We start from the raw sequence: 24,520 nt of genomic DNA on the forward strand, positions 1-24,520 counted from the left end.
GAGATCTTTGCAAAAAAAGAATTCAAGTTACCTTGTGTTTTTTATTAAAGTAAAGTGATCTTAATCTTAATGTATCAATCACTGCTGTCAAATGTTTTGCTCCCTGATGATAAGTCAAGAAAATCTTGAGATATTTTCACCTCTCAGACCACCAGAGTAGACCACAAGTAAAACTTTTTTTTTTCTTTGTTAATTTGGGATGCAGTTTCTTTGTTGAATGTAACAAGCCGCTACATTGCAAAATCTTAAAAGAAGACAGCAATTCAAATATGGGTGCAGTGGAGGAGCTTATCGCTCTCGTTTGAACGAGATCCACATGGATGCTGTGTACAACTGAGGAAGCACATTCCAGCAATGATTAGACAGTGTTTCCCATTCAGCTGTGATCAGCTCATGCACTAGACATTACTTGATAAAAGCCCTTTCAATGATTCACCTCGTCTGTCGTTCCAAACAAACCATTGTCTCAAAACATGTGGATATTGTAAACTGGCGTTCCACTGAGTTGTTTTGTCGGTAGCTGTGAAAGTTCGGGCTTTAAGCATGAATTTGTCTGTAAGTTATGACCGGTCTTCTTGATTCGGTTGATTTGTTTTTTTTTTTTTTGCAATGCCTCATTTATATTTTTGATTTAGTATTTGGCCATTGTTGGTGTATTATTCAAAGTGGCATATTACTGAAAAAGAAAAAAAAAATTCTTGGGTAAATAAAAATGAAAAAGTTAAGAGTGATTGTGACTACTTTTACACATTTATACCTGAAAAATGATTTGGTTCCATTATGGAAAATTTCTAGTAAAATTTTACATTTGGAGGAAAACATAAATCACTTTTATGTCAGTTCACATGATCATACCAGTGACATTAAACTTAAGGTTAAACGCTATCAGAAAGGTGAGATAATAAAGGAGGACCTGGATGTTACATGTACAGCTATCTGTGTTCATCTATCTAGTTTTAGAAGGTTTAATTATGCTAGCTTTTACTAGCTGTTTATCTTGTCAGGATGTTCAGAGTAAGGAAAAACCATTTAATGATTAATTCAATTATGTAAAAGACTTAACCATCCTGAATTCTGAAATCTCTCACTACACTGTTAAAATATGATTATATAACTAATAAATAAGCTGGGACAAATTCTGAAAGAGTTGAATTTTTACTATAATGGGATTTTCACCCAGATATTCCTAGATGCTTCATCATATTAACATAAACAGTTAGCTGAGTAAATAAATGAATGTTGTGGCTAGTGAGGCATATATTTGCTTTCTGAGTTTTTGGAACCATTTTTTAAATCCATTTTTCACTCTCGTGTTGTTAAATATTGGGCAGACATAATTGTGGAAGTGTTAAAATCTTCAATGAAACATTGAGTGAAGCATAAAATAAAATAAAAAAATGCTAGGTTTAATGCATCCGATTTGTTTGCCTGAGTTTTCTTCGTGTCGTGCAGACATGGAGCTTGTGTGCGTGCCTTTTCCGTTTTAGGGGTTAAATTGGACTGGAGACTGATTGACTGAGGGGCTCTTTTACTTGCCCCTGAACTTGTTTGTGCCTTTCTGCGTTTGACGTAACAAACGTTTTTGACTCTTGTCTTGTTTTATTACTCACTACAAGGTCCAAAGATCAGGCCCTGTCCATGCGTTTAGGTAGTGGGCCTAGTGGTATAAAAGCAGGAGTCAAACTGCAACAGAATGTCAGAGCTGCCTTTCAGTCTCCTAGTGTGAGTGACGCCAATTTTACTGAGTAGCAGTAAATCTATAGCAAACAGCCCAAAAATGAATATGGCCATGGACGCCATGCATGGCTTTGGGGTGACCTCCACGCATTACCTGCAGACCCATTATAAGGACGCCCAGGGCTGGTTCCTCTTTGTGTCGTTCGCCGCCGACCTCAGGAACACCTTCTTCGTCTTCTTCCCCATCTGGTTTCACCTGCGGGAGTCCGTGGGCATCAAGCTCATCTGGGTGGCTGTGATTGGGGACTGGCTCAACCTGGTCTTCAAGTGGTGAGTAAAATCAGCCTGAACAAGCTCATTTTTCCATTGTATTCTCCTTGCAATAGCTTCTGTACATGTTCTTAAGGCGCCCTTGCAAAACTTGACTGACTTTACTGACCAGACTGTCTTCCCCGTTCAGGATCCTGTTTGGTGAACGGCCTTATTGGTGGGTCCATGAAACCCCCTATTACAGTAATGGCTCAGCACCTCACATTGAGCAGTTCCCCATGACATGTGAGACAGGTCCAGGTAAGCATCGCCTTTGTGCTCACTACCTATCAGCTCACTACCTATTATATATCAGTGATATGTGGATTGAAACTATCATCTAACAGCACTTGTTGGTCTTCGATTGACAGGTGTACTTTCCATACTGCATTTTTAATTGCTGTAATAAAGACTCCGATTCTCCTTGTGATCGGTAGGTAGCCCATCTGGTCATGCCATGGGAGCAGCAGGTGTCTACTACGCCATGGTCACTTCGATAATTGCCATCCTGATGAAGAGCAAGGGGATGTCCAACTCCAACAACTGGTAAAGGCCCCATATCTCTCTAATTCCTTTCAGTTCCCGTAATAGCTGTTGTTTAGCACTGCTGAGTTATTTCTGCTATAATGCACCCACCAAATGGACTTTATCATTGTAATGATAATTGGTCAAGTGCCATGAAAGCCATTGCACTTATGGAATATTCCTGCTTTGTTTCTAAAAATAAGTGAGCACCAGGTGACTAACGTGAAGAGTCAGTGAGGGAAGCGAACGCGGCTCTATTAATAGAGGCTGTTGTTCTCTGTTCTGTGAGCACGCGGCAGCCAACTGTACCTCTCTGCCCTGATTTCACGGTTGATCACGTGCCAGCAGAAGCCTGTTCTGACAGCAGGTCCCTCTCTGTCTCTGTCAGGTGTGTGAAGGGCACACTTTGGACCTTCTTCTGGGGAGTCCAGGTCTGCGTCTGTCTGTCCAGGGTGTTCATCGCCGCCCACTTCCCCCACCAGGTCGTTGCTGGGGTTATCACAGGTGAGACACAGGAGAACACATGCCTAAATATGAAAAGAAGCATATGTGCTGCATACTTCACAGCACTAAGCAATATCAAGACTGAGGTCAAGAGTGTTGGCAGCTCCATAATAGAACCATTTGTTTCTTCAGGTATGATTGTGGCTGAGGCCTTCTCCAGAGTGCAGTGGATCTACAGCGCCAGTCTGAAGAAGTACTTCTTCATCACCCTCTTCCTGCTCTCCTTCGCTGTGGGGTTCTACCTGCTGCTGAAGGCGCTGGGCGTGGATCTGCTCTGGACCCTGGAGAAAGCTAAGAAGTGGTGCGTCCGTTCTGAGTGGGTCCACATGGATACCACACCCTTCGCCAGCCTGTTGCGCAACATGGGCACTTTCTTTGGACTTGGGCTGGGCCTGCACTCACCCCTGTACACTGAGAGCAAAAAGAGCACCAGCGCCCCCTTCAGGGGCGGCTGTATCATCGCCTCCCTGGTGCTGCTGCACCTGTTTGACTCCTTCAAGCCCCCCACTCACACTGCGGCCCTGTTCTACCTGCTGTCTTTCTGCAAGAGTGCCACCGTTCCCCTGGCTACCGTCAGCATCATCCCCTATTGCGTAGCAGGGGCTCTGAGCGCCAACAGCAAGAAGCAGCTCTGAGCAGAGGACTCACACAGACTGATTATCTGAGGTCCTGCAAAGGAGCTCATCTGCAAGTCATCTTAAAGCACTGAATGGTTTTCGCAGATGCTTCAACTTCACAACATTTCAATAATGTCCATACTTCCAGAACCCAAGAGCTCAGCTCAGGAACAATAGTGGCGACTTAAGCTAGGAACTGAAAGCCCAGTCAACACTTTGGAAGATCTGGGAAAGTTCATCATTGACTACAGACCTGAATTTTCCTCTTATGCCTCTCTCAAATGACAGGAAAAACCAACCTCGGATCCCTGATTGTCTGACATCATCCAGTACTGTCTGTATATGTCCTGACCAATACGTGAGCTGTTTTCATTAAGAATTCTGGACTCAGAAAAGCTACTGTGGATCAGATTCATCATCTCTCATTTCATTACAATCGATGAATTCCAGTGGCGATTCTAGTTTATACTGTAGTGTATACTATATTTCTTCCAAAATGTGAGCCACACACTGGGGCTTGTTTAATTTATTGATCTTTTAAAAAGAACAACATATTGTTGGATTTTGTAATGCGTAGACATTATGACTGCAGTTTAACTGTTGTGATCGCACTGAATGTCAATTAGATCAGCCTCCTCCATTGTTTAAGAGTCCATAGGATCCCGAGTGAAGCAGTGACAGTGATAGTGAATATTGTGGTCCTTGGGTATAGATTACTCATAAAGAGTCCAATGTGTCATGGCACAAACCCCATTGTAAAGAATGGAAGGGTCCTGACCTGCCACCACACAACATGAAGCTGTGTAAAAGTTGAACTTCTTAATGTCTTAAGAGCCACTTGACATTGTTCAAGACTGTTCAAAATTGTGGGGTGTTCCCTCATTTAAAAAAAGATGTTTATTCTGTCATATTCTATTTTTGAATTATTCCAGACTATTTATAATAAAATAATTTTTAGAACTTGTGTGAAAGCTCTCAGTACATCCACACTACACACTGTGTCTAAGATGATCTTGAAATTACACAATTTTCAGATAAGAGGTAACAAAAAAGGTTCAGACAAGTGGATCTCCATGCAAGGGAAAGTATCTCAATAAAATAAAAGATATTTTCACCCCCTGAAAACAACCATTACAAATACACTCACATGTAGAGGGATAACAATAAGGAACTACACAGTTGCTACCTCTTATTTATCACATCCATGTGCTGTGAGCTCTCATAAATGTACCAACTTGCATATGTGCTTATTAATGTGAACATAAGGGTTTGGATGTGCAATATTGCTTAGTAAACTGAATTAATTTTGAACACTGAATGTGAATACTGAACACGGGTAAATATGAACTCCCCTAACATTGGCTGGACAGAGCAGTTTACATAGGTTATCTTTAGTCTGCTGTGTGTTTCCAAGAACCTACAACAAGAAACGAGAAAAGAAAATGAGACTGAATAACAACAAAAATGGCCAATTATCGATTATGGGATGCACGATGAACTATTGTTGTGATCATACTTCATTTCCTCACTCAGTATGCATAAAAAGCCATCTATAATTTCATTTAAAATATTTACCAATTACCAAATTTATCAAACTTTTAAAAAGAAATTTGTATTCTGTTCCATAGACAAAACAGCCATCATTGAGTGACTGAAACTACCCTAACTTGGTTCTCTCAATGCTGCAGTGAAGTTGTACTGCTACATGCTAAGTGTTTCAGTTAGAATACTGTGGATGGCTTACTTGGGATTAACAGACTGCCTGCCACCATAATAGGGTCCTGCACTTACCAGTTAAAGAGAACACAAATCATAAAAAGCCAAAGTATCGGCAGTCCCTGCTCAAAAGCACGAGCAGCACTAGCAGTAGCAGTAGAAAATGCTTAACGTCAACAGCAAGTACTGTGTCTTCATATCAGAGGACCCAACAGATAACTATGGATAATCATTAACATGTTTTCATGCCCTGTTGTGTGACCTTTTGCATGCAATGGTGGGGTTTACACACGTCAGTGCGAGGCCTAGCTCCGTAAACCCAGGAGCCTTGGCTGGACATTCAATATTTGACAATTGCTGTCTTTTACCTCGTGTGTGTATTCAGATCTTTTTTTTTTTTTTTTGGCTTTCTCTCAGTTTTGCAATCTGGCCCAGTAGTTCTCGTGGCTTAGCTGTGAGGAGGGCAGTGACAACGGGGATGATGAGGTCATGGGGGCTTACGTCAGGATCATCACCATAGCATTCCCATCCCCCTGCCCTTCTGGATCTTGCCACATACGCAACATGGATCTGGACACGCTCTGCTTTGCAAGTGTTTCCTTTACTTTGACTAAGTCATGCAATAATGGGAGTGTAACTGCAGGACATTCCGGCTTGATAATTTGAAAAAAACTTCATAATGCTACATAATGCTTCATAAAGGTTATTTTACCCAGACACACCATGTGTGATGGTGTGCAAGTTGCCAGGACCTACACTGAAAAGGGAATCCTGGTGATACTCTTCACACTAATGCAATCATGCATCTTATATATCCCAGGTGCGTAAGACACAGATATGCCACTTTAAACCAACTTTTTTGGTCCCAGTTATTTTTATAACTCAAGAATAACTGGGACATCATGTTAAAATTACGTTTAAATTTATAAACATTTTTTTAAATGAGGCCCCAGCTACCTGAGTACACCCAGAAAACACCACAAACAGCACAACAAACCAGCCAGTAGAAGAGTTGAGTATGATCAATGTAGCCTGATACTGGAAAACATGCTGGATGCCTACAGGCAAGAGCAAGGTTTATTTCACATGGCAGGCCTCCACACAGGAGTCATCAGAGGTTTACTACAAAAGAAAACGGATGAAGAACACTCACATGGAATGACTCTGATAGATGGGAGGAAAAATCAGAAGGGAAAAAGCTCAGATCCATGTGGGACAGGGAAAATTTTCAAGACACATGGAAAGGCAATATCAGACAAAATGTAGCACAGCAAGCTAACCAAGTATAGGGCTTAAGCAGTGGCAACCAGGAGCTGTGTTAAGCAGGTACTCCCTGAATTTTGTTTTACCCATTGTTTTAATCCTACCTGAACTGCTAATCACATGTTCAGAGTTGCCACACATCTGTTTTTTAGCCACTTTGTCCAGGTGGAAGTACAGAATGGCATTTGTTCAATTGATCATCTTCAGATTAAAAAAAAAAAAAACGGAAAAAATGCATCTGCTGGATGGCTCATTCGGTTAAGGGGACACAGTGTAGGATTAACCGCAGAGCAACAGATTGAATCTGGACCGTTAGGAGTCCATGTACAACTCTATCCAGCGAACGCTGCTGGTCTAACAGGCACCCGTGGACGGCATGCTAAAGCTGCATATGAAAGGTCTTCCTCCAACTCCACTCAGTGCAAGCTTGGCTGTAGTCTGTAGTGTGAAAAGAAGCAGCTGGCGATACCATGTGTTTCAGAGAAAATTCTACACTCTCCCAAATCTGCAGTGGGGTTTGTGCATGAATGTGACTGCAGTTTCAAATTGGGGTGGAAGTTGGACATGCCAGCCCCTAAGTAGACACCGGTGTCTTAAATTATTGCTTTTATCTGTCAATGATTAAGGTGCACTGCTGTAATACCTACACCTTGTTAAGATTAGACTCTTTGCACTTAGATGCAAAAAAAACCCCATCTCAATTGGAAAAACCATTTGAGATAACAAAAGAAATAACAAGGCAGCCTCCTTCCCCAAAGTAGGGCTGAAATAGACACTCCAGGTTGACCATTAAATAATTTTATAATTCAGTAACTGTACGCAGCAAGTCAAACAACAGCTAATACAACTGCTAATACAAGAGTGATGGTATTGATATCCCTAAAATCCCCCTCTGAGCCCTAATCAATCAATCTGCTCTTTGTACACAGGCTAGCAAAAATCATTATTCAATTTGCATTATTTCTATTGAGCTGAAAGCCTTTTCGAGCAAATTGGAAAACAACCATTTCTATGTACGTAAATAGAATTTCAAATGCAAAAAGTGCCATTTTTCTAAAAAAGGAACTTCTTACCTTACAAACGGCAAAAAAAGAGATCTCAATTAAACATTCCAGTGCCAATTAAATTATCTAAAAGCAAGCTACTACCAGAAAAAAATCTCTAACTAACTCTCTAAGATCTACTCATCATGACTTGTGCCCCTGATTGGAAACCCTGTATATGCTACATTAACCTTACAGTCTTGTGTTCTTCAAGCTCATTTACATAGCTTTCGAACATAGCTAACTTTTTTTCTTGCTGAAATTATGGCTTCACAGTTCTGCTGCTTACCCACTTACTTTCACTTTGCGTTTCTGCATAGTGCAGGACTGTAAGCTTAGGGCATGCTTTATTGGAGCTTTGTTTATCAGCAAATACTTCGCATTAGAACACTGCAGTGATAAAGGGCACTATGTTATTGTAAATCGTTTATGATTCAATTTGATATTTTTGTCATTTCCCTCCTTGTGAGCTTTCACTCTGTTGTGATCAGGAGGTTCACAGCTTACAAGCCTGATTTACAGCAACCTGACAGCTGAGAGCAGATCAGAGCATGCAGCAAGGTAAAAACCAAGTGGTCTGATTGTTTTTAAGTGAATTTAGTTAGCGTGAAAAGTAACCATCATGAACAGATTTTGTATTTAGAAGCTCTCCGAAAGAATAACATCTGACTGAAATACACTGCTTAGTCAAGTATAGAGAATGGGTAAATAAAGAATATTTGTTTTGTGGGGTTTCAGAGGGTACCACCCTCAATTAAATTAGCTTCTGGAAGTGGAACATGGCTGGGAAAAAAGATAAATGCAATATTCCAATTTGGAGATGTTTTGGGGACACTTGGGCCCACCTTTGGGAAAATGCATATCAAATTTTACTTCTTTGTTCAATCCACTCCAAACTTTTATCCTGGTGTTGTATACATCATGTGGTATGATTGGAAAAAGAAATCTGGTTTTGTATAATATCAAACATACATATAATTACTATTGAATATAGAAAATACAAAAACGATTTTTGGATTCCTTTGCGGTTTTTCAGAATACAAATGTCATGTATGTTTACGGATTAAGACTCCCATAGGATCAGTCTCCCAGTTGGTCATTTTGGTACAATTGAGCTCTTTATTTCAAGCTTTGAATCATGTCCATACTGTATATACTTTTGAAGATAATAGGGTTTATTTAAGACAAAAAGCCCTGGGTTTTAAGTGGGGTTTAAGGGTTTGTTTTTCAAAGGAAAAAACTTTATTACATAACATGATATTAATTGTGTGTGTCAACATTGAGCCAATCCCCTAAATACATTCTAATGTAAATATCGTCTGTACTGTACATACATACAGTATGCCATGAAACCGCTAGTGTAACTGTGACCATTGGAAACAAACATCTCTAAAAATAGTTAGCAGCTTGCTTTGCCCACTGTAATGACAAGGAAAGCTGATCTAATGGAGTGAATAAATAAAGCATCATTAGTTAATTAACTTACATGGAAAATAAATGTCAATAATTATTGTACCTTCAGCAGAATGCCAGCTCACAATTAGGTTCATCCTCAAAAGGGGAACCCCCCTCCGCAACACCCTACACACACTGGTAATACTTGATTTTGAACAACATTTTTATTCCTAATGCACTAAATGTATCTACTGTACTAGTACTGTTTAACTGCCTTATTCATTCCCTGTTTTAAAGCTCTTGACAGGACTTGTGGTATTTTTGTGGTTGTCTGACTGATTTATTTGTTTTATTAAAATATTTGTATAGGTCACTGGGGCGGCAGAGTTTGGGGTGAACTGGGGGCAAGGGGGCAAGCAATTCACAAAAACAGAGTGCCTCCATTGTCAAATGAGGTGGGGTTACCCTCAAGTGTTTTGCCCCCTGAGCCCGAAACCCTAGTTCCACCTGTGCCTGTATAGTGATGTTCACAGTACACTGGATGCTTCCCTTGACACACACAAGTATACAGTACAGGGTGTACATCTCCATTATGCCAGCATAGCTGACAATGTCTCCATCCTCAACACACATTACCTTCCAAACTGCTGATTAAGTGCCCCTGATCCATCCACTCCACCTGTCTCCAGTCCAGTGTATTGCCTTTAGACAGCATGCACCATTACAAAGCAAATGTGTCAATAATGACAGTAGCCCAGAAAGGACATCAGGCATGTTGTGCTCAAATATTTTTAGCCCACGGGGTCTGCTTGTGGTGCGGGACACGAAGGCGAGTGGGCAGGGCTCGCTGTTGACAGCAGGCCTCGGCATCACGTCCCACATGATAAGGCTCCAGGGCCTTCCCCTCCGCTGCTCTCCTAGCAACGGCCGGCTGGCACGCGAACCAACCACCGGGGTCATTCAGTCAGAAGTGAACATCACAAACCTTTTAGCACTTTCACCAGGGCTGCTGTCCAGTGCTGTTTACCCCCTTTGACTCAGATTAGCCAAAGTCCTTTCGACCACATGGTTTAGCCTCTCCAGGGGACTTTCCACGGTATTGTGGGGTTCTTCCTTCAATTGACTGAACTTAAAATAATATAATGTACAGTCAGAAATATACAAGGAGTACTCAATCTTATCCAGAAAGGGCCAGTGTGGGTGCAGGTTTTTGGTTCAACTAAGTAGTTACACACTGTTATTCTACTAGTCAAGGTACGTAGCAAAGACTGGTTGATTAGCAGAACCAAGTGTGTGGTTGAAGAAAAAAGCATGCACCCACAACGACCCTTTCTGGACAAGATTGAGGACCCCTGCACTACATATTTTATATGCGCAGACATGTTACATGGTCTAGAAAATTTTTAACAAATTCCTTAAAATCTTTAAAAACTGCTGAATATTTCCAAGACAGCCACGGAAGGAGCACTACCAATCTTCAAATCGCACTCTTCAGCAGGCCAGTGCCCCCCATCCATTTTGAGCAATGCCGTCCTTTAGAGAAAGTACGCAAAGAATGCAAAAACAACTCCAGCAGCTGGCTTCGAGAGCAGCTATTGGACGGCTGTCGAGCTATTGCTCATTTGCATAGTTAGCAGAGATCGATCAGGGAGAGCTAATGGAAAGCCACGCGGGGAGAAGCCCTGGCAAGCGTGCGCCGCGGATGAGGGAGAGCGTGCGGCTGAGTCGCCTGCCTGTGGGGAACTGCCGTGATGTAATGTTTACAGAGGTGTTAATTTTCTCTTCCCACCTATTCCTCTCACGGATCCAAAGGTCGGCCACCTGGCTGGCTGGACCACCGCAAAGGGTATAAAAAGGTGTGCTGACCCGCTGCACACAAGTGGGTGGAGAAGCACTCACCGTTAGGCACAGCTCACACAGCTATCAATATCAGCAGCCGTCCGGCTAATAGCTCGAGCGTAGAAAGCGCCGGCCATGGACGCCATGCATGGTTTCGGGGTGAGCTCCACGCATTACCTGCAGACCCACTATAAGGACGCCCAGGGCTGGTTCCTCTTCGTGTCGTTCGCCGCCGACCTCAGGAACACCTTCTTCGTCTTCTTCCCCATCTGGTTTCACCTGCGGGAGTCCGTGGGCATCAAGCTCATCTGGGTGGCTGTGATCGGGGACTGGCTCAACCTGGTCTTCAAGTGGTGAGCTACCGTGCATAGCTTTCACAGACGGCTCCACTTCTGTCAGAGGCCTAAGTTTGAAACCTGTACACATTTCATTGTGCTATGCAGCCTAATCCGCTACTGCTGATCTTCTGCTGGGATATATATATATATATACACACACAGAACTGATCATCCAAAGAAGTGCGATTTGTAATTATATTAACCTGTCATGTCAATCAAAAATCTGAAAATCTGGCCATGCATCTGTTGTTAAAGTTTGACAAAGGGGAAACAGAACATTTGTCTGATTTTAATGAATTAAATAATACCCCATATTATTGTTTATGCATCAGTGGATCATATGGTTTCATGTCTTTACTGTTCAGGCATGGTTTTAACAGGCTTATTTATAAATGCATTTTTCTAGGGTCCTGTTTGGTGAACGGCCATACTGGTGGGTCCATGAAACACCCTATTACAGCAATGGCTCATTTCCCCATATTGAGCAGTTCCCAATAACCTGTGAGACTGGCCCAGGTAAGCATACCTAATGCACACACTCTCCTGTTGCACATTTCCCAATTCAGCTGCCTTTTAGCAGATAACAACATTGCACGTCAGCTAAATGGCTATTCATTTCAGCACTGGATTTGACTAATGTTCACTGCAGCATTAAGGGATTATTTCTATGATGATGCTATTGAACTGAATGATGAGGATCATGAATGGCCGTATTCTCAAAAAAACTAAGTGAAAGGGATTTTCCGTGTCAGGTTTTATGGTTGAAAATTCAATTGAAATGACAAAGTTGGTTTCTATTCCCAAGAATACATCAATCATTTGATTAATGAAAATAGGCCGCTGTGTAATAAGATGGTTAGGGAACTGAGCTGATAACCTCAAAGATTTTAGGTTAGATTCCCAGGTAGGACAGTGCTGTTGTATGCTTGAGCGAGGTAGTTCACCTGAACGAATCAAATTCTCATGGGCAACTGATATCATAGTTGACGTCACTGCCTTTTCTCTCACAGGAAGTCCCTCTGGTCATGCCATGGGGGCGGCTGGGGTCTACTACATTATGGTCACTTCTCTTCTTGCCATGTTTTTGAAGAGATATGGAAATTCCACAAAAAAACAGTGAGCTCCCAACTTCCCAGATATCGCAATGTTTTCCACAATATACCCAAATACGGCAGTTTAGACCCTTTACTATATTTTCTAATAAAACACAACTGCCCACAGTGTCAAAGTGCTGAGCAGAGTTGTATGGAATTTTAGGTACAAATATATACTTGAAGCTGCATTCATTTTAGTTAAAATATGTTGTGGTGTGGCTGGCACTTTAGACTATTGATTTATATTGAATTTATTGTTCTAACACTGTGTTTGACAGAGCACCTACTAAGTCAGGAGTAGGTAACCCTGGTCTGGAGTGCCAGACTGGGGTTTGCTCTATGAAAACACCAAACTACATAATTTGATCATAGACCACATACTGAAACCCAGCATTTCATCACTCAGATGTTACGCACACGCAGATGTTATTAGCACTGCACTGCCAAATGTGTTAACATGGAAGCCTGTGCTGACAGCTCTCTGTCTCTGTCAGGTGTGTGAGGGGCACACTTTGGACCTTATTTTGGGGAGTCCAGGTCTGCGTCTGTCTGTCCAGGGTGTTCATCGCCGCCCACTTCCCCCACCAGGTCGTTGCTGGGGTTATCACAGGTGAGTCACAGGTGAAAACATGCCTAAATATGAACAGAAGCACATGTGCTGCATACTTCACAGCACTAAGCAATATCAAGACTGAGGCCAAGAGTGTTGACAGATCCAGAGATCCATAACAGAACCATTTGTTTCTCCAGGTATGATTGTGGCTGAGGCCTTCTCCAGAGTGCAGTGGATCTACAGCGCCAGTCTGAAGAAGTATTTCTTCATCACCCTCTTCCTGCTCACCTTCGCTGTGGGGTTCTACCTGCTGCTGAAGGTGCTGGGCGTGGATCTGCTCTGGACCCTGGAGAAAGCTAAGAAGTGGTGCGTCCGTTCTGAGTGGGTCCACATGGATACCACACCCTTCGCCAGCCTGTTGCGCAACATGGGCACTTTATTTGGACTTGGGCTGGGCCTGCACTCGCCCCTGTACACTGAGAGCAAAAAGAGCACCAGCGCCCCCTTCAGGGGCGGCTGTATCATCGCCTCCCTGGTGCTGCTGCACCTGTTTGACTCCTTCAAGCCCCCCACCCACACTGCGGCCCTGTTCTACCTGCTGTCTTTCTGCAAGAGCGCCACCGTTCCCCTGGCTACCGTCAGCATCATCCCCTATTGCGTAGCAGGGGCTCTGAGTGCCAACAGCAAAAAGCAGCTCTGAGCAGAGGACTCACAGACTGCCAAATGGCAAAGAATATTTTCACAGAACAAAACAGAAGACTTTTTCTTAAAACCTAAATCACTATATTAGTCATTGGTAATAACAGGCTTTCTAAATGGCAAGTGAAATAATTACATAAAGGATACTGTCAGTCACATGCTCTAAATCAATTAACCTTTTTTTATGTTTCCATATCCAATGGCTTCCACTTGAAGAAAATAAGGATTAATTTATTACCTGCTGAGCAGGGTACGCGTTTTTAAGTACACTATTAATATGTGAAAGAATGTTTCCCCACATCAAATGTGGGTCATTCAATGTAAAATACTGTATATTGTGTATCTTTTATAATAAAACTTTTGATCAAGATGAAATCTGTGGTTGTATACACAGTCACACACACAGGTAGTAACTGCTAAACAAGACTCACAAATGCAAGATTCAAGAACATGTTGACAGACTAAACAGTTGTTCACAAGCAGTTGTGAAAGAGTTGTTGCATCACCATTAATTGCGAGTAATAATGTATTCACGTTGGTGCTTTAAAAAAACAGTTTTTCAGTTTCACAAAATCTGACTATGGACATAATAAACACCCAAAAAACACGCTTGATGAGGCGGGCACTATAAGTGAGTTTGGTCAGAATGTGTCAGGCCTTCAAGTGACAAATTTAAAAGTAGGTGTCACACTGTCACTCACCCCACCTTCCACCAGAAGCTCCTCTCTAAGGCCATTGCTAAAAAGCTAGCTAAACGGACATGAATGCATAAGAAATCAAAGTTGCGGTAACGTTGCCAGCGAGCAAACCGAACACGATTCTTTGGCAACCCTAAATTACGACTCTCGTCTACCAAGGTGAAATAGTAAATGAAGACGTACCCACGCCTGGAAGCATGCTCACGACACCACCAACTGGAGCTCTGCCAGAGAACAGACAGGCTGCTCAGTTTCAGGGAGCTGTGTATTTACATAGTTAGTACAGCTCATTATAGAGACTTTGGCCTGAATTCAATCAACATATTGTCTTTAAATTTGACTTACAAGTAAAAGCAAGAATCAACACTTTTTCTTGTTTATCTTAGTGATTGCTGAACTAAAAATTTGCTCTTTATAAAATGACAACATTAAATGTACATCCAAATAAAAATAATTTTTATAAAATTGAATTCTTCATGAAAAGTCTATTCTTTTCAACAGGGTAAACTCAAGAGGCCAAAACAATGTCTTACGTATAATTGTTAGCCAACAACAATAGTATTTATTTAGTACAGTATAATCTGTTTATTAATAATAATAATAATAATAATAATAATAATAATAATAATAATAACGCCTTTTAACTTTCTACTGAATATAGAACTCCAGAACATTTTTACCTTGTTAAACTGCCCCACCTAGTTTCTCAGAATGAAAACAGGAGGAACCTGTTTGATAATGGAACCTACAAGTTTATATAATGCCTAATTTAACAATTTAATTTCTAAGCACGATGAATAACTTAATGAAAAAAGGATGCACACAAATTTGTTTTCATTTTCCATTCTCTGTACTGTTTATGAAATCACTGATTAAATAGGGTTAGAATTCAATTCCTTTAATACACTGCCAGTGAAACTGTGCATGCTGTTGCTTTGCAGACAATCGCTTGATCACTTAAGTTAGTTGTAAACCTGGGCATTATTTTTCCCTAAACTTAATCACACAATTCAGGCTTTGTTCATCACCATTCGCTTTTTAGTTACAAATTTTTAATTATTTTTATTAACTCTTGATTTTCAACAAAAGGCTTTATTTCAGTGACCAGGTGACTTCCAGGTAATTTCAGGAGCTAGAGCCCCAACAGTTTAAACTGTCTCCATACCGTAATCAGGAACAAGCATAGCCTCTTTCCTAAAGAATCCTTTTGCATATAGCACATCAAATGAGGCATTAATTGATCCGATTGACCTGATTATAGGACATTTATTCATGCATAGCTGACGTAATGTGGTCGTCAAAGGGGCAATCAACCATAAAGAGACATTTATAGTATCTAATTGATAACAGCTTGTTACAGTTCATGTGTTGGGGCTCAGATGAAAACCACCAAACACTGAGGGGACCCATTAGCTGGTGTGAGGCTAGTGGGCCCCAGTACCAGGTCTGAGGCCCACCACACACTGGGGGGCCCCAGTACCAGGTCTGAGGACCCATGAAGCACAGTAATGCAGATGTGAATGATATCTTATACAATGTAAGCAAAAAACACATACAGTATAAGCACATAGGATTCCTTTTTTAAAATAGATTTAAAGGATCGTAAACATATTGACTTTCGTTTTTCAGAAAACAAGGCCAGGGGTCTCAGACGCTTGTGCTGGAGGGCAGGAGCGTCTGTGGGTTTTTGCGTTTCCCTTTCAATCAGAAACCAATTTAGGCCTTGGAAACAAGGCATGTGTAATCTCAAGCCAATCAAAGACCAAAAACTGAAGCAGGCTTAAAACCAGCAGACTGCGGCCCTCCAGGATTCGAGTGCGAGATCCCTGATCCCTTTTGCGTTCGGCTGTTTGCTTGTGCGGATTTGCACACCTGCACGCCTCTTCCCGTTTGCGCGTGCGAGCGAGCGCACCTGTGCGTTCGAGTGACAGACAGACAGCGGTCCGGGGGTGCGGTGGCCGGGCGGACAGGGCCGCGCCCGGCCGGCCTACTCCTCCCCTGAGCCGCGATGGCGGCTGTGCTCCCGCAGCAGGGCCTCCACCTCGCCGCGCCGGGCCATGCGGTTGGCCTTCCCCTGGAAACGCCCCCTTTTCCCGGCCCCTTTCCCCTCCAACAGCTCCGCCACCCTGCAGCAGGGGCACGTGGGAAACAGGCAGACGTCATTACCGACGCAGCAAAAGGGCAGAGGACTTCAAGTGAAGGAACCAGATGCAAAACTGATGCTACACTGGTAGATCACTGCAGCATCCCACAAGCTTGTGCGCTCCGTTTACAGTAACACAAATGGCCTTGCATGAAGATACACAACCTGCAACTGCCCATTACCTCTGCTAGAATGTTCTCACTCCAGTGGTACTGTAAAATACACTGGAATAATAGACATTACATGCATATGCTATTATACATATTATATATTTAACTTATGCTGCAACTGAATGTGTTTGTACATGCTTCCAGTCCATAATGAAACTGACCCTAGAAGAATTAATAAAGTAATATATATTGTACAGTATGCCAGCTGCCAGCCAATTAAAATAATTTGTTGCTTAATTTTTTCCCGTAGTTGAATTAATGGGTAGATGTAATTTGGATAACTTCAAATGTGTTTATTAAATATGAATATGAACATTCTTGGGAATCCAATACCGGCTGTAGGACTGCTTCCAACCCCCTGTCCTTAACTTTATAATTGGGCAGCCATTTGATGCAAGTTGAGTTGATAGGTGCTTTTTTCTATGCACTCAGTGCTGCTGAATTTAAACCCAGAGTCTTTGCTTGATGGCACCTTCTGCCAGTCAAGCAGTCAACTTGGTCGTTTGGTCAATTAGCCGGTAGCTATGAAATGCTTTGCTTGTAGGTGATGTAGTAAACTAGTCACACTATGTAAGAAAAGCAGCCTTAAAAGAAAAGCTTATTAGAAAATTGCAAGAAATTAACTATTCAGACAGTGCACTTTTTCTTTTTATGGTCATGTTTGCCTCAAAATGAGCAAAATTACCTATTTAAAATGTTCAAATTTCACACTAAAAAGACAATTAGAATCTAAAATGAGTTGGCAAACAAAGCATTAATTGGACAAGCATGTGTTCATTGGGACAGCTTTAACTGTATGGTAATTGTAGTGATGTTTCACCTGCAAATAAATCTGCCCTATTCCTCTGCAAGGGTATGTAATGTAGACACCTTCTTAACTTGACTGCATTCACTACTAACCACAGTCCCACATGTCAATTAAATCACACGCACCTGGGTCCCAGCTCATCCACAATACCCACTGGCCCTGCCAGCAGGAACAGCCCCGCCCCCTTCTCATCTCCAACAGTCAGGAATAGCACTGTGTCCTGAGGGAGGAACCAGGAACCAGTCCAAGGTCTCAGTGACCTCTCACCATTCATCAAACAAGTAAATACATTCCAGTAAAGCATATTATCAAATACAGGCAACTGCCAAAACAAAAGAAAAAAGGGATACAGAAATATTGAAAACAGGTGTGTCCACAAAGGTGTGGTTCCAGAGTTAACTAAGGAACTGCCATCCCAACATACAATCCTGAATTAAAAACAAACTAATTTCACAGACATGTATAAAAGCAGATACTTCAAATATGTACTTGACGCAGGTCAGATGCTAAATCATGAAAAAAGCAAAAAGATTAGAAAAGTAGCAGCCTCACCTCAGTGCCTATCTCATTGGCTATAATGTTCATGAACTCATTGTCACCGTCCTTCCTTCAAGATTAAGCAAAAGAAGAAAAAGAATTTCACACAAAGAGAGAGTAAAAATACTTTTTTGATTTTTTTATCAGCTGAAATGTGTCCTGTGCCTTTTAGCTAACAATATCCACAAGCAAGCAAGTGTATGTACTTAAAAGTGTAAATAATAACCATTTTGAAACGTTGTGACTGTCAGTAATATTACTGATCTGTAGAAGCAGCAGTGTGTATTATTGAATAAGCTGGACTCGTAATCAGATAGCCTGAACAGTAGGTGGGGATGTTGCAGCACTGAGCAAAGTAGTTAACCTTCAGTAACTGAAACAGTACAAACGCAGAGCATGTAAGCCAAGTAAACTCCAAAGGAAAAGAAAAAGCAAAGGAAAAAAAAACTAATATATCAAAGGATGTAATTATCTTCAATCAAGATCTCCAAAAAATGTGTTTATATGGGACATCTCATTTTCCTCCAAACAGCACTCCTTTCCGAAATGAATAAAGATATCAGGTGCTCACCTGTGTAAACAGAACAAGTCGCCTCGATTGGGGTTGTTCTTGAAATTCTCTGCAATTAGCACAGCCATGTCTCGTAAAAGGTTGAGATTGTTCTTGAAACGGAAGATAAGGACAGCTTTATCATCAAATTACCAGCAGGAATTCTCTCAAAAAAATTCCCAGCAATTTACATTAACATTATCATTTCAGATCTAAAGTTTCCAAGCAATTAACATTTTTTGTGAAACAATATTTAAAAAAGCATTTCACAATAGGGAAAGTTCAGTGGAAATGTACAAAGCCTCAGGGAAATTTTACTATGCGTACACAGTGCAAAAATAAACAAAATCAACGCTCGTGGTAGGGCCGATTTACAAACTCAGTGTGCCCAAACGTTACCTCTGATTTATTTTCTCACAGAACCACCCAACGTGCATTCCACATGGCTTTAGAACTGCAGTGTGTGTACAGAAACAGAAATGAACGCTTAAGATCCACTTAAGAATGGCCCACCTTCTGCAGCACCTTGACAGACTTCTGCAGCTTGTCTACGGCTTCCACGTGATCATCTGCTCCAGTCCTGTTAGATGCAGGATTCAACATGGTGAGAAACAAGCAAAGTCGAGTAGTTGATTCTGAATCCTGACCATGCCACTGCAGTGCACATTTGGCATATTTGGTCACCCACAGAGGGAGGGTTTTGACCTACAGGATGATGTCATTTTGCAGCTCCTCTGATTGGTCAGGCACCTGCCTATAAAAGCTGTAAGAAGCGCACTCCACTGACACAGCAGTTGCGAAGCTCAGCTTGTGGGCCGCAGACTGAAAAGAAGCGGCAACTGGCAGCAAACACACTCCAGATGGAAGAGGCTTCTGCAGTGATGAGAGGGGCTTTTGGATATTTCTGGGTGTTCAAATTTGAAAATAAAATGAAAAGGGGATACAAATTTGTGAATAAATCTGATTTAGGTTTTACCTGTGTGGGAACAATAAGGCTATTTAACTGAACGTGCTCTTCATAAAACAGAAATTCAGCATCTGCTGATGGCTTGAAAATAATTGTCAGACACTTGGGAGGTTCTCAAATACAGATTTTTGACTATTTGATAGGATATTAAATTGAAGGTATTCAATGGCCAAACAGCTGTATGTGGTACAGTATGCTTGGCCCAGGCCTTACTTGAGTAAGGATGTCAGCGATCGCTCCGTGCTGTAGCTTTTCTCCGCATACTTCAGAACCCGGTTTCCCGCAAGGAAAATCACGTTGGTTTTGTTTTTCTTTCCTTTTTCAGTCCCAAGGATCTTTATAACCTGAAATTAACACAGTACATCAGCTTTAGTGTTTGAGGATTATAAAACCAGTGGCCATCAATCAGAACAGCATGAGACTTGAGTCAAGAGTATATGTTGTTATCTTGCCATGTAAAGCACCTAATTTGGGCCAAGGCAAGCAATGTTTGCAAGGTTATAAAAAAGTATTTTTTGACTAGATTACAAGTGCCACAACATGCCGGTTGTACCATGCGAAGTCCAAGGTAAGCGTGAAAACAATACTGACAGCCATAACAGGTATTGTCTTTTCGAAAATATACATTATGTGAGCATATACTGGCTGACAGATAAGATTGGTGAACAGAGGAAAGCCAAGGTAACTTGCTGGGGCAAGAACAGCAAGAAATTAGAAAACTATACAAGGAGATCCAAACAACTGCCTAAATATTAAACATTAAATCTGAAATAATACATTATTTTCCATATGGGTTATAATGTTTACGCTTTTCATCTAAACACTAAAACACTATTTGGATAAAATGCGAAATCAACCAAAACTCAAGGTCCGCAACACTGCATATCGCTAAAGCGCAAAGCCAAACGTAGCTTCACCTTAAACTGTAATCTGAAACAGCACATAGGCTTAAAGAAAAACAGAACCATTTTGTTTCGAGCAGGACTCTACCTGTAGGTGGCTGAGGTTGGACACATGGGTCCCGCAGCACATGTTGGCGTCGACGCCCTCGATGTCGATGATCCGGACGGGTCCTGCATGGTCGTCCGGCAGGCCGCGGCTCCTCACCTGAGGGGGGACGTTGGCACCGAGGGCCAGGAGATGAGTGCGGCGTGTTCTGTGTGCTCAAGGTGAGTGAAGTGGAGGGCAGCCTCAGTCCTAAACCACTGCAGTGGTGTCCGAGACAGGGGCGGGCAATTTCTTTCCAGGAGAGCTGGTGTGTTTTTGCTTCCACCAATTACCCAAGCTCAATTAGCTCTATACATCAATGCTAGTTCACTTGTATATTAAACCACAGAACAACAGTTCATATTGGGACACAAGAACAGGCTTCAGTTCTTTCCTGAGCTTGTCAAGAAATGTATCTAAACTGTCAGATGAAGAAAAGGATTGGGCTAATTAAATATTTAAGAACCAGCTGACATGACATCCAGTCGGATATAAAACTCTCCTTGCCCACCCCTGGTCTACGAAGAGCCTCCTGCCCACGCAACCTGCACCTTTTCCACGGCGGGATCGTCCAGGGAGAGCAGCTGCACGGTGACAGGGACGTGTTCGCGGATCTTCTGGTTCACCGCGTCCTCCAGGGCCTCCATCTCGCCGGGCTTCACCGCAGCCGTGTCCAGCTCGATGACGCTGCGCTGGCGGCCCAAATCCCTGCCCGCGGCACAGACGCGTACACACAGAAACACCCTGTCGTAAGCGCTGGCGGAAACAGGTGCAGTTTTGGAGCTACCGCTGTACTAAAGCCAGGAGTTTCTGTTCTGTATATAAACTGATTGAGATGAGAGATATTAAGCTAGCATGGAAACCCTACCAAAAAAAACATAACATAACAGCAACAATTTGTGATTTCTTAAATCCACACACTTACCAGGAGGTGGTCTTGTATCCAAACATACTGTCTGCCAAGGCAGTAACTAAGTGTTGCCCTAAAAGAGCAAAGTGAACACAAACGGTTACCATTATCAGCATAATTTCTGCAACCCCTTCAAAAATTTCATTGAGCTTCACCGTCCACACTGCCACCACCAATCATGAGCACCAAACATGGGAACGCGGCAATCATTTTGCACCAGAACTGTCACCACAAATCAGACGAGGTTAAGACTGCTGGAGCAGGGAACTACTTGAATTAGCCTATTTCATGCCGACATGCCGACTATCGGATGTAGGGCCGCAGCACTCTGTTCGTCAGTCAGTTAGAAGTGAACTGGCCCCACACCCACTGGAGCGTATCCAGAAGTGTGAACTGGGCTGATTAAACAGGGGGACAGGAAAATGGCTCGAGCGAAGAGCACAGATTGAGAATGTAGCCAAACCCCTGCTCTTTATGACCCAAGACTTCCCCCTACTGGCCTAAAACCACAGCAAAACTTTTATAGATGGTCTCTGGTTCAATCGCATTCCAAATAAGCCAGTCAGATTTATAGGCAGAGCACATATTTATGCCATATTGTGCAATTGGGTAGGATTGTAATGAGTAATGAGATAACTCCAGCGATGAAAGTATTCCACAAATGGCTTTCAGCATTGTGAGTAAATCTCCCACATAAATAAAAACAGAAATAATGACATGCAGTCACACGGGCCTCCCAGCCTCACCAGAGTGCTGCTGCATGTGGTCAAATCTGCGCTCCCAGTCCACTTCCAGCCGTGCTTCCGATCCCACCTCCAGCGCCGACTCCACAAAGTGCACCGCCTCTGAACCTTGCCTGGTCACCCGCAGGACAGGCACGGGCCCGATCGTCCCGCGGTCATCTGGCTGAAAAAGCCAAAAAGTGGTCACATGCGTGCGTCCCTTGTCTTTCAATCTCTCTCCCGTTCAAGAAATGTTATTGGCACAACAAATATGAATACATGTATATTGCTTTACACAGCAAACACATTATATGGTAACACTTTACAATAAGGTTCTGACAGTCAAACCTCATGACTAACTCCTTACATTCAAAATCGCGGGGGCTGAGACAAGGACGTTTTGGTCATTTCAATGTAATCTCTGGGTCTACAATGTGTAGAAGTTCGTGAAGCTAACAATTAGCATCGACACTCGTCTTTTAACCCGAGGGACAGCACTTTTATTTTGAAAAATTCCCAGCTTCACGACGCAAGCAAGGTAAGACAATTGAATGTTTCAGGGGTGTAAACACCAAACCAGCTTACCTGGCCTCCACCCTCAGGAAAGAGAATCGTGTCTTTGAGGATGACGTTGAAGCCTTTCACTTTCTCCTTCTTCCCGCCGTTCTCACGTTTTAGTTCAGCGGGAGAACATGATGCCACTGTAGTGATAAACTGAGATCATAAATATAAGTGAGCCGTCGATATGGAGATGGGACTGAGAATGTATCAGAATAAAAATAGCAGCAATCAAAAGTTAGCCAGTTCCCGATGACTATACATATGTGCAACTATCTAGCCAGCTTTATTTTACTAAATATGGTTGTGGTAAATCAAAAGATAACGCTATTATTGGCAGATGATCACCTGAGCTGTGAAGTTACATCCTAGCTAAGGTTGTGCACTTGTCAAAATCGATCAACAAGCGGTAACGCGATACACCAGACCTGCTGGAGCAGCTGGGAAAAGAGCCAACGCTTGCAAAGGATACTGGTTGATTTCTTAAATAACGTTATTAATGCAATATATGTTAACACAGTTAGATACCCAAGCGGAAAGATCTCAATTAACTTATGTAATCTTTCCCTTGACAACGAATCGACTTAGCTACTGCAATGTTAGCTCATGTTAAATAAGTGCAAAGCACCCGCTAACATTTGAGGTGGAGGTGCCTCATGTCATATTTTAGAAATGTCATTGTAAATTTTTTACTAACTTAATGCAAACTGAAATTTCGTCTTACCTCTTGCATGTAGCAGTCCCTCTGACACTGAAAAGCCATATTGCATAGAAAGCTTAAAGTTATGCAAAAACATACACGACTGAAAAGAATGACAGCGTGAAGGGAAAAGCCGTGTACGGATCCTGTACTGGGACAAACTAGTAGTGCGCAATTCTCGAACGATTCGTTCGAATTAAACGACTTTTCTTACTGACTCGGTAGTAATGATTCGTTTCCTCAGTTGAGCCGTTCATTTCACTCATTGATTGACCGAGCGGCTCTGCCTATATTGCACTCAGATTCTAACCAACATGTTTCTTCTTAGACATGGTAATCTATGGCATTGTGCTATAGTATTTAAATGACGCGATATTGTAGGACATAACATTGTAAACCAAAAGTGAAAAAACGTAAAACCAAAAAATGGTGTAATTTCCGGGTTTTTTTTTTTAAGCTTTAGGGAAGTATATGAGCATTGTTACATTTCCGATCGCAAATATCGACACAACCAATAGAAATAATAGGAAAAGATAATCTTATTGGGCCGTATTGTAAAGAAGCCTTAAAGGGATGCAGGGATTTTGATGAGATACCCTTCACCACCATATTAAAATCTTTACGTGGAAAATGAACAGCAGTTGTTTGGATAAAATCGTAAACAAGGTTTCCATTACAGTAAATAAACTATGAAACATAACAAATGTCATAGTCAATTCAAAATTCTTCAAAGAAATTGACTTGTTTCTACAGTATTTAACACATATTGATTATTCCATACAATATTTGAATAGGGTGAGAAATTTGTTTGTAGGCAATGTTCCATAAGTCAAAGGCTTGTTTGTGGAAATCTGCAAGTTTAAAGGGCAATTTACGACACTTAAAATCACAGGCTAATAAGAACATAATACCACCCACCACACTGTACAGAAACAAACTTAGGTTTGCTTTAAAAAGTGTGTTATTGTGTTTATTTTGAAAATATAGTTGAACATATTAAAATCTAAAGCACTTAAACCTCCGCCAGGGTAGTTTATAATAACAGGTTTCCTTTTAACATATTCTGTTTTATTTATCCAAATTAATTTGAACAGTAGGGAGTTAACAGCATTGCATGTTTCACAGCTAACATAAAGGGATGAGGGTGGATGCACAATCCTTGAGATTCCCTCAGCTTTTGAATGCAGCACACAACCTT

The 24,520-nt window shown here is 41.9% G+C and overlaps 3 protein-coding genes across 4 annotated transcripts; 2 read left to right on the plus strand and 1 right to left on the minus strand.

Moving 5' to 3' along the window:
• The first annotated feature begins 1,677 nt into the window (after positions 1-1,677).
• Positions 1,678-4,592, plus strand: LOC118221209 (glucose-6-phosphatase-like). The gene is made up of 5 exons (XM_035406057.1): positions 1,678-2,007; positions 2,138-2,247; positions 2,424-2,532; positions 2,900-3,015; positions 3,148-4,592. Exons 1-5 carry the CDS (start codon positions 1,778-1,780, stop codon positions 3,648-3,650), a joined length of 1,068 nt encoding a protein of 355 aa, XP_035261948.1. The 5' UTR covers positions 1,678-1,777; the 3' UTR covers positions 3,651-4,592.
• Positions 4,593-10,922: 6,330 nt separating this feature from the next.
• On the plus strand, positions 10,923-13,947 carry LOC118221882 (glucose-6-phosphatase-like). The gene is made up of 5 exons (XM_035407319.1): positions 10,923-11,241; positions 11,633-11,742; positions 12,237-12,342; positions 12,815-12,930; positions 13,071-13,947. Exons 1-5 carry the CDS (start codon positions 11,024-11,026, stop codon positions 13,571-13,573), a joined length of 1,053 nt encoding a protein of 350 aa, XP_035263210.1. The 5' UTR covers positions 10,923-11,023; the 3' UTR covers positions 13,574-13,947.
• Positions 13,948-15,511: 1,564 nt separating this feature from the next.
• LOC118221880 (alanyl-tRNA editing protein Aarsd1-like) lies at positions 15,512-23,503 on the minus strand. 2 transcript variants are annotated; one of them, XM_035407315.1, is made up of 12 exons: positions 23,347-23,503; positions 22,650-22,778; positions 22,089-22,248; positions 21,358-21,415; positions 20,984-21,140; positions 20,436-20,552; positions 19,659-19,789; positions 18,992-19,058; positions 18,500-18,591; positions 17,944-17,998; positions 17,517-17,611; positions 15,512-16,396 (listed from the first exon to the last, which is right to left on the minus strand). In XM_035407315.1, exons 1-12 carry the CDS (start codon positions 23,383-23,385, stop codon positions 16,258-16,260), a joined length of 1,239 nt encoding a protein of 412 aa, XP_035263206.1. In that variant the 5' UTR covers positions 23,386-23,503; the 3' UTR covers positions 15,512-16,257. The 2 variants fall into 2 exon arrangements, with proteins under 2 accessions (XP_035263206.1, XP_035263205.1); XM_035407314.1 differs by having other exon boundaries at positions 22,650-22,765; positions 23,347-23,467.
• Positions 23,504-24,520: the final 1,017 nt, after the last annotated feature.

Source organism: Anguilla anguilla, chromosome 2 (genome assembly GCF_013347855.1).
Source record: "Anguilla anguilla isolate fAngAng1 chromosome 2, fAngAng1.pri, whole genome shotgun sequence".
Classification (NCBI taxonomy): domain Eukaryota; kingdom Metazoa; phylum Chordata; class Actinopteri; order Anguilliformes; family Anguillidae; genus Anguilla; species Anguilla anguilla.

Bases quoted from the DNA above. Each gene is read 5' to 3' on its own strand.
- LOC118221209 (XM_035406057.1), top strand. From the start codon at position 1,778: ATGAATATGGCCATGGACGCCATGCATGGCTTTGGGGTGACCTCCACG. The intron at 2,008-2,137 runs GTGAGTAAAATC...TTCCCCGTTCAG, and splicing joins CTCAACCTGGTCTTCAAGTG to GATCCTGTTTGGTGAACGGC. The intron at 2,248-2,423 runs GTAAGCATCGCC...TGTGATCGGTAG, and splicing joins GACATGTGAGACAGGTCCAG to GTAGCCCATCTGGTCATGCC.
- LOC118221882 (XM_035407319.1), top strand. From the start codon at position 11,024: ATGGACGCCATGCATGGTTTCGGGGTGAGCTCCACGCATTACCTGCAG. The intron at 11,242-11,632 runs GTGAGCTACCGT...GCATTTTTCTAG, and splicing joins CTCAACCTGGTCTTCAAGTG to GGTCCTGTTTGGTGAACGGC. The intron at 11,743-12,236 runs GTAAGCATACCT...TTTCTCTCACAG, and splicing joins AACCTGTGAGACTGGCCCAG to GAAGTCCCTCTGGTCATGCC.
- LOC118221880 (XM_035407314.1), bottom strand. From the start codon at position 23,419: ATGTTTTTGCATAACTTTAAGCTTTCTATGCAATATGGCTTTTCAGTG. The intron at 22,249-22,649 runs GTAAGCTGGTTT...TGGCTTTTTCAG, and splicing joins TTCCTGAGGGTGGAGGCCAG to CCAGATGACCGCGGGACGAT. The intron at 17,999-18,499 runs GTGAGCACCTGA...TTAATCTTGAAG, and splicing joins GACTTGTTCTGTTTACACAG to GAAGGACGGTGACAATGAGT.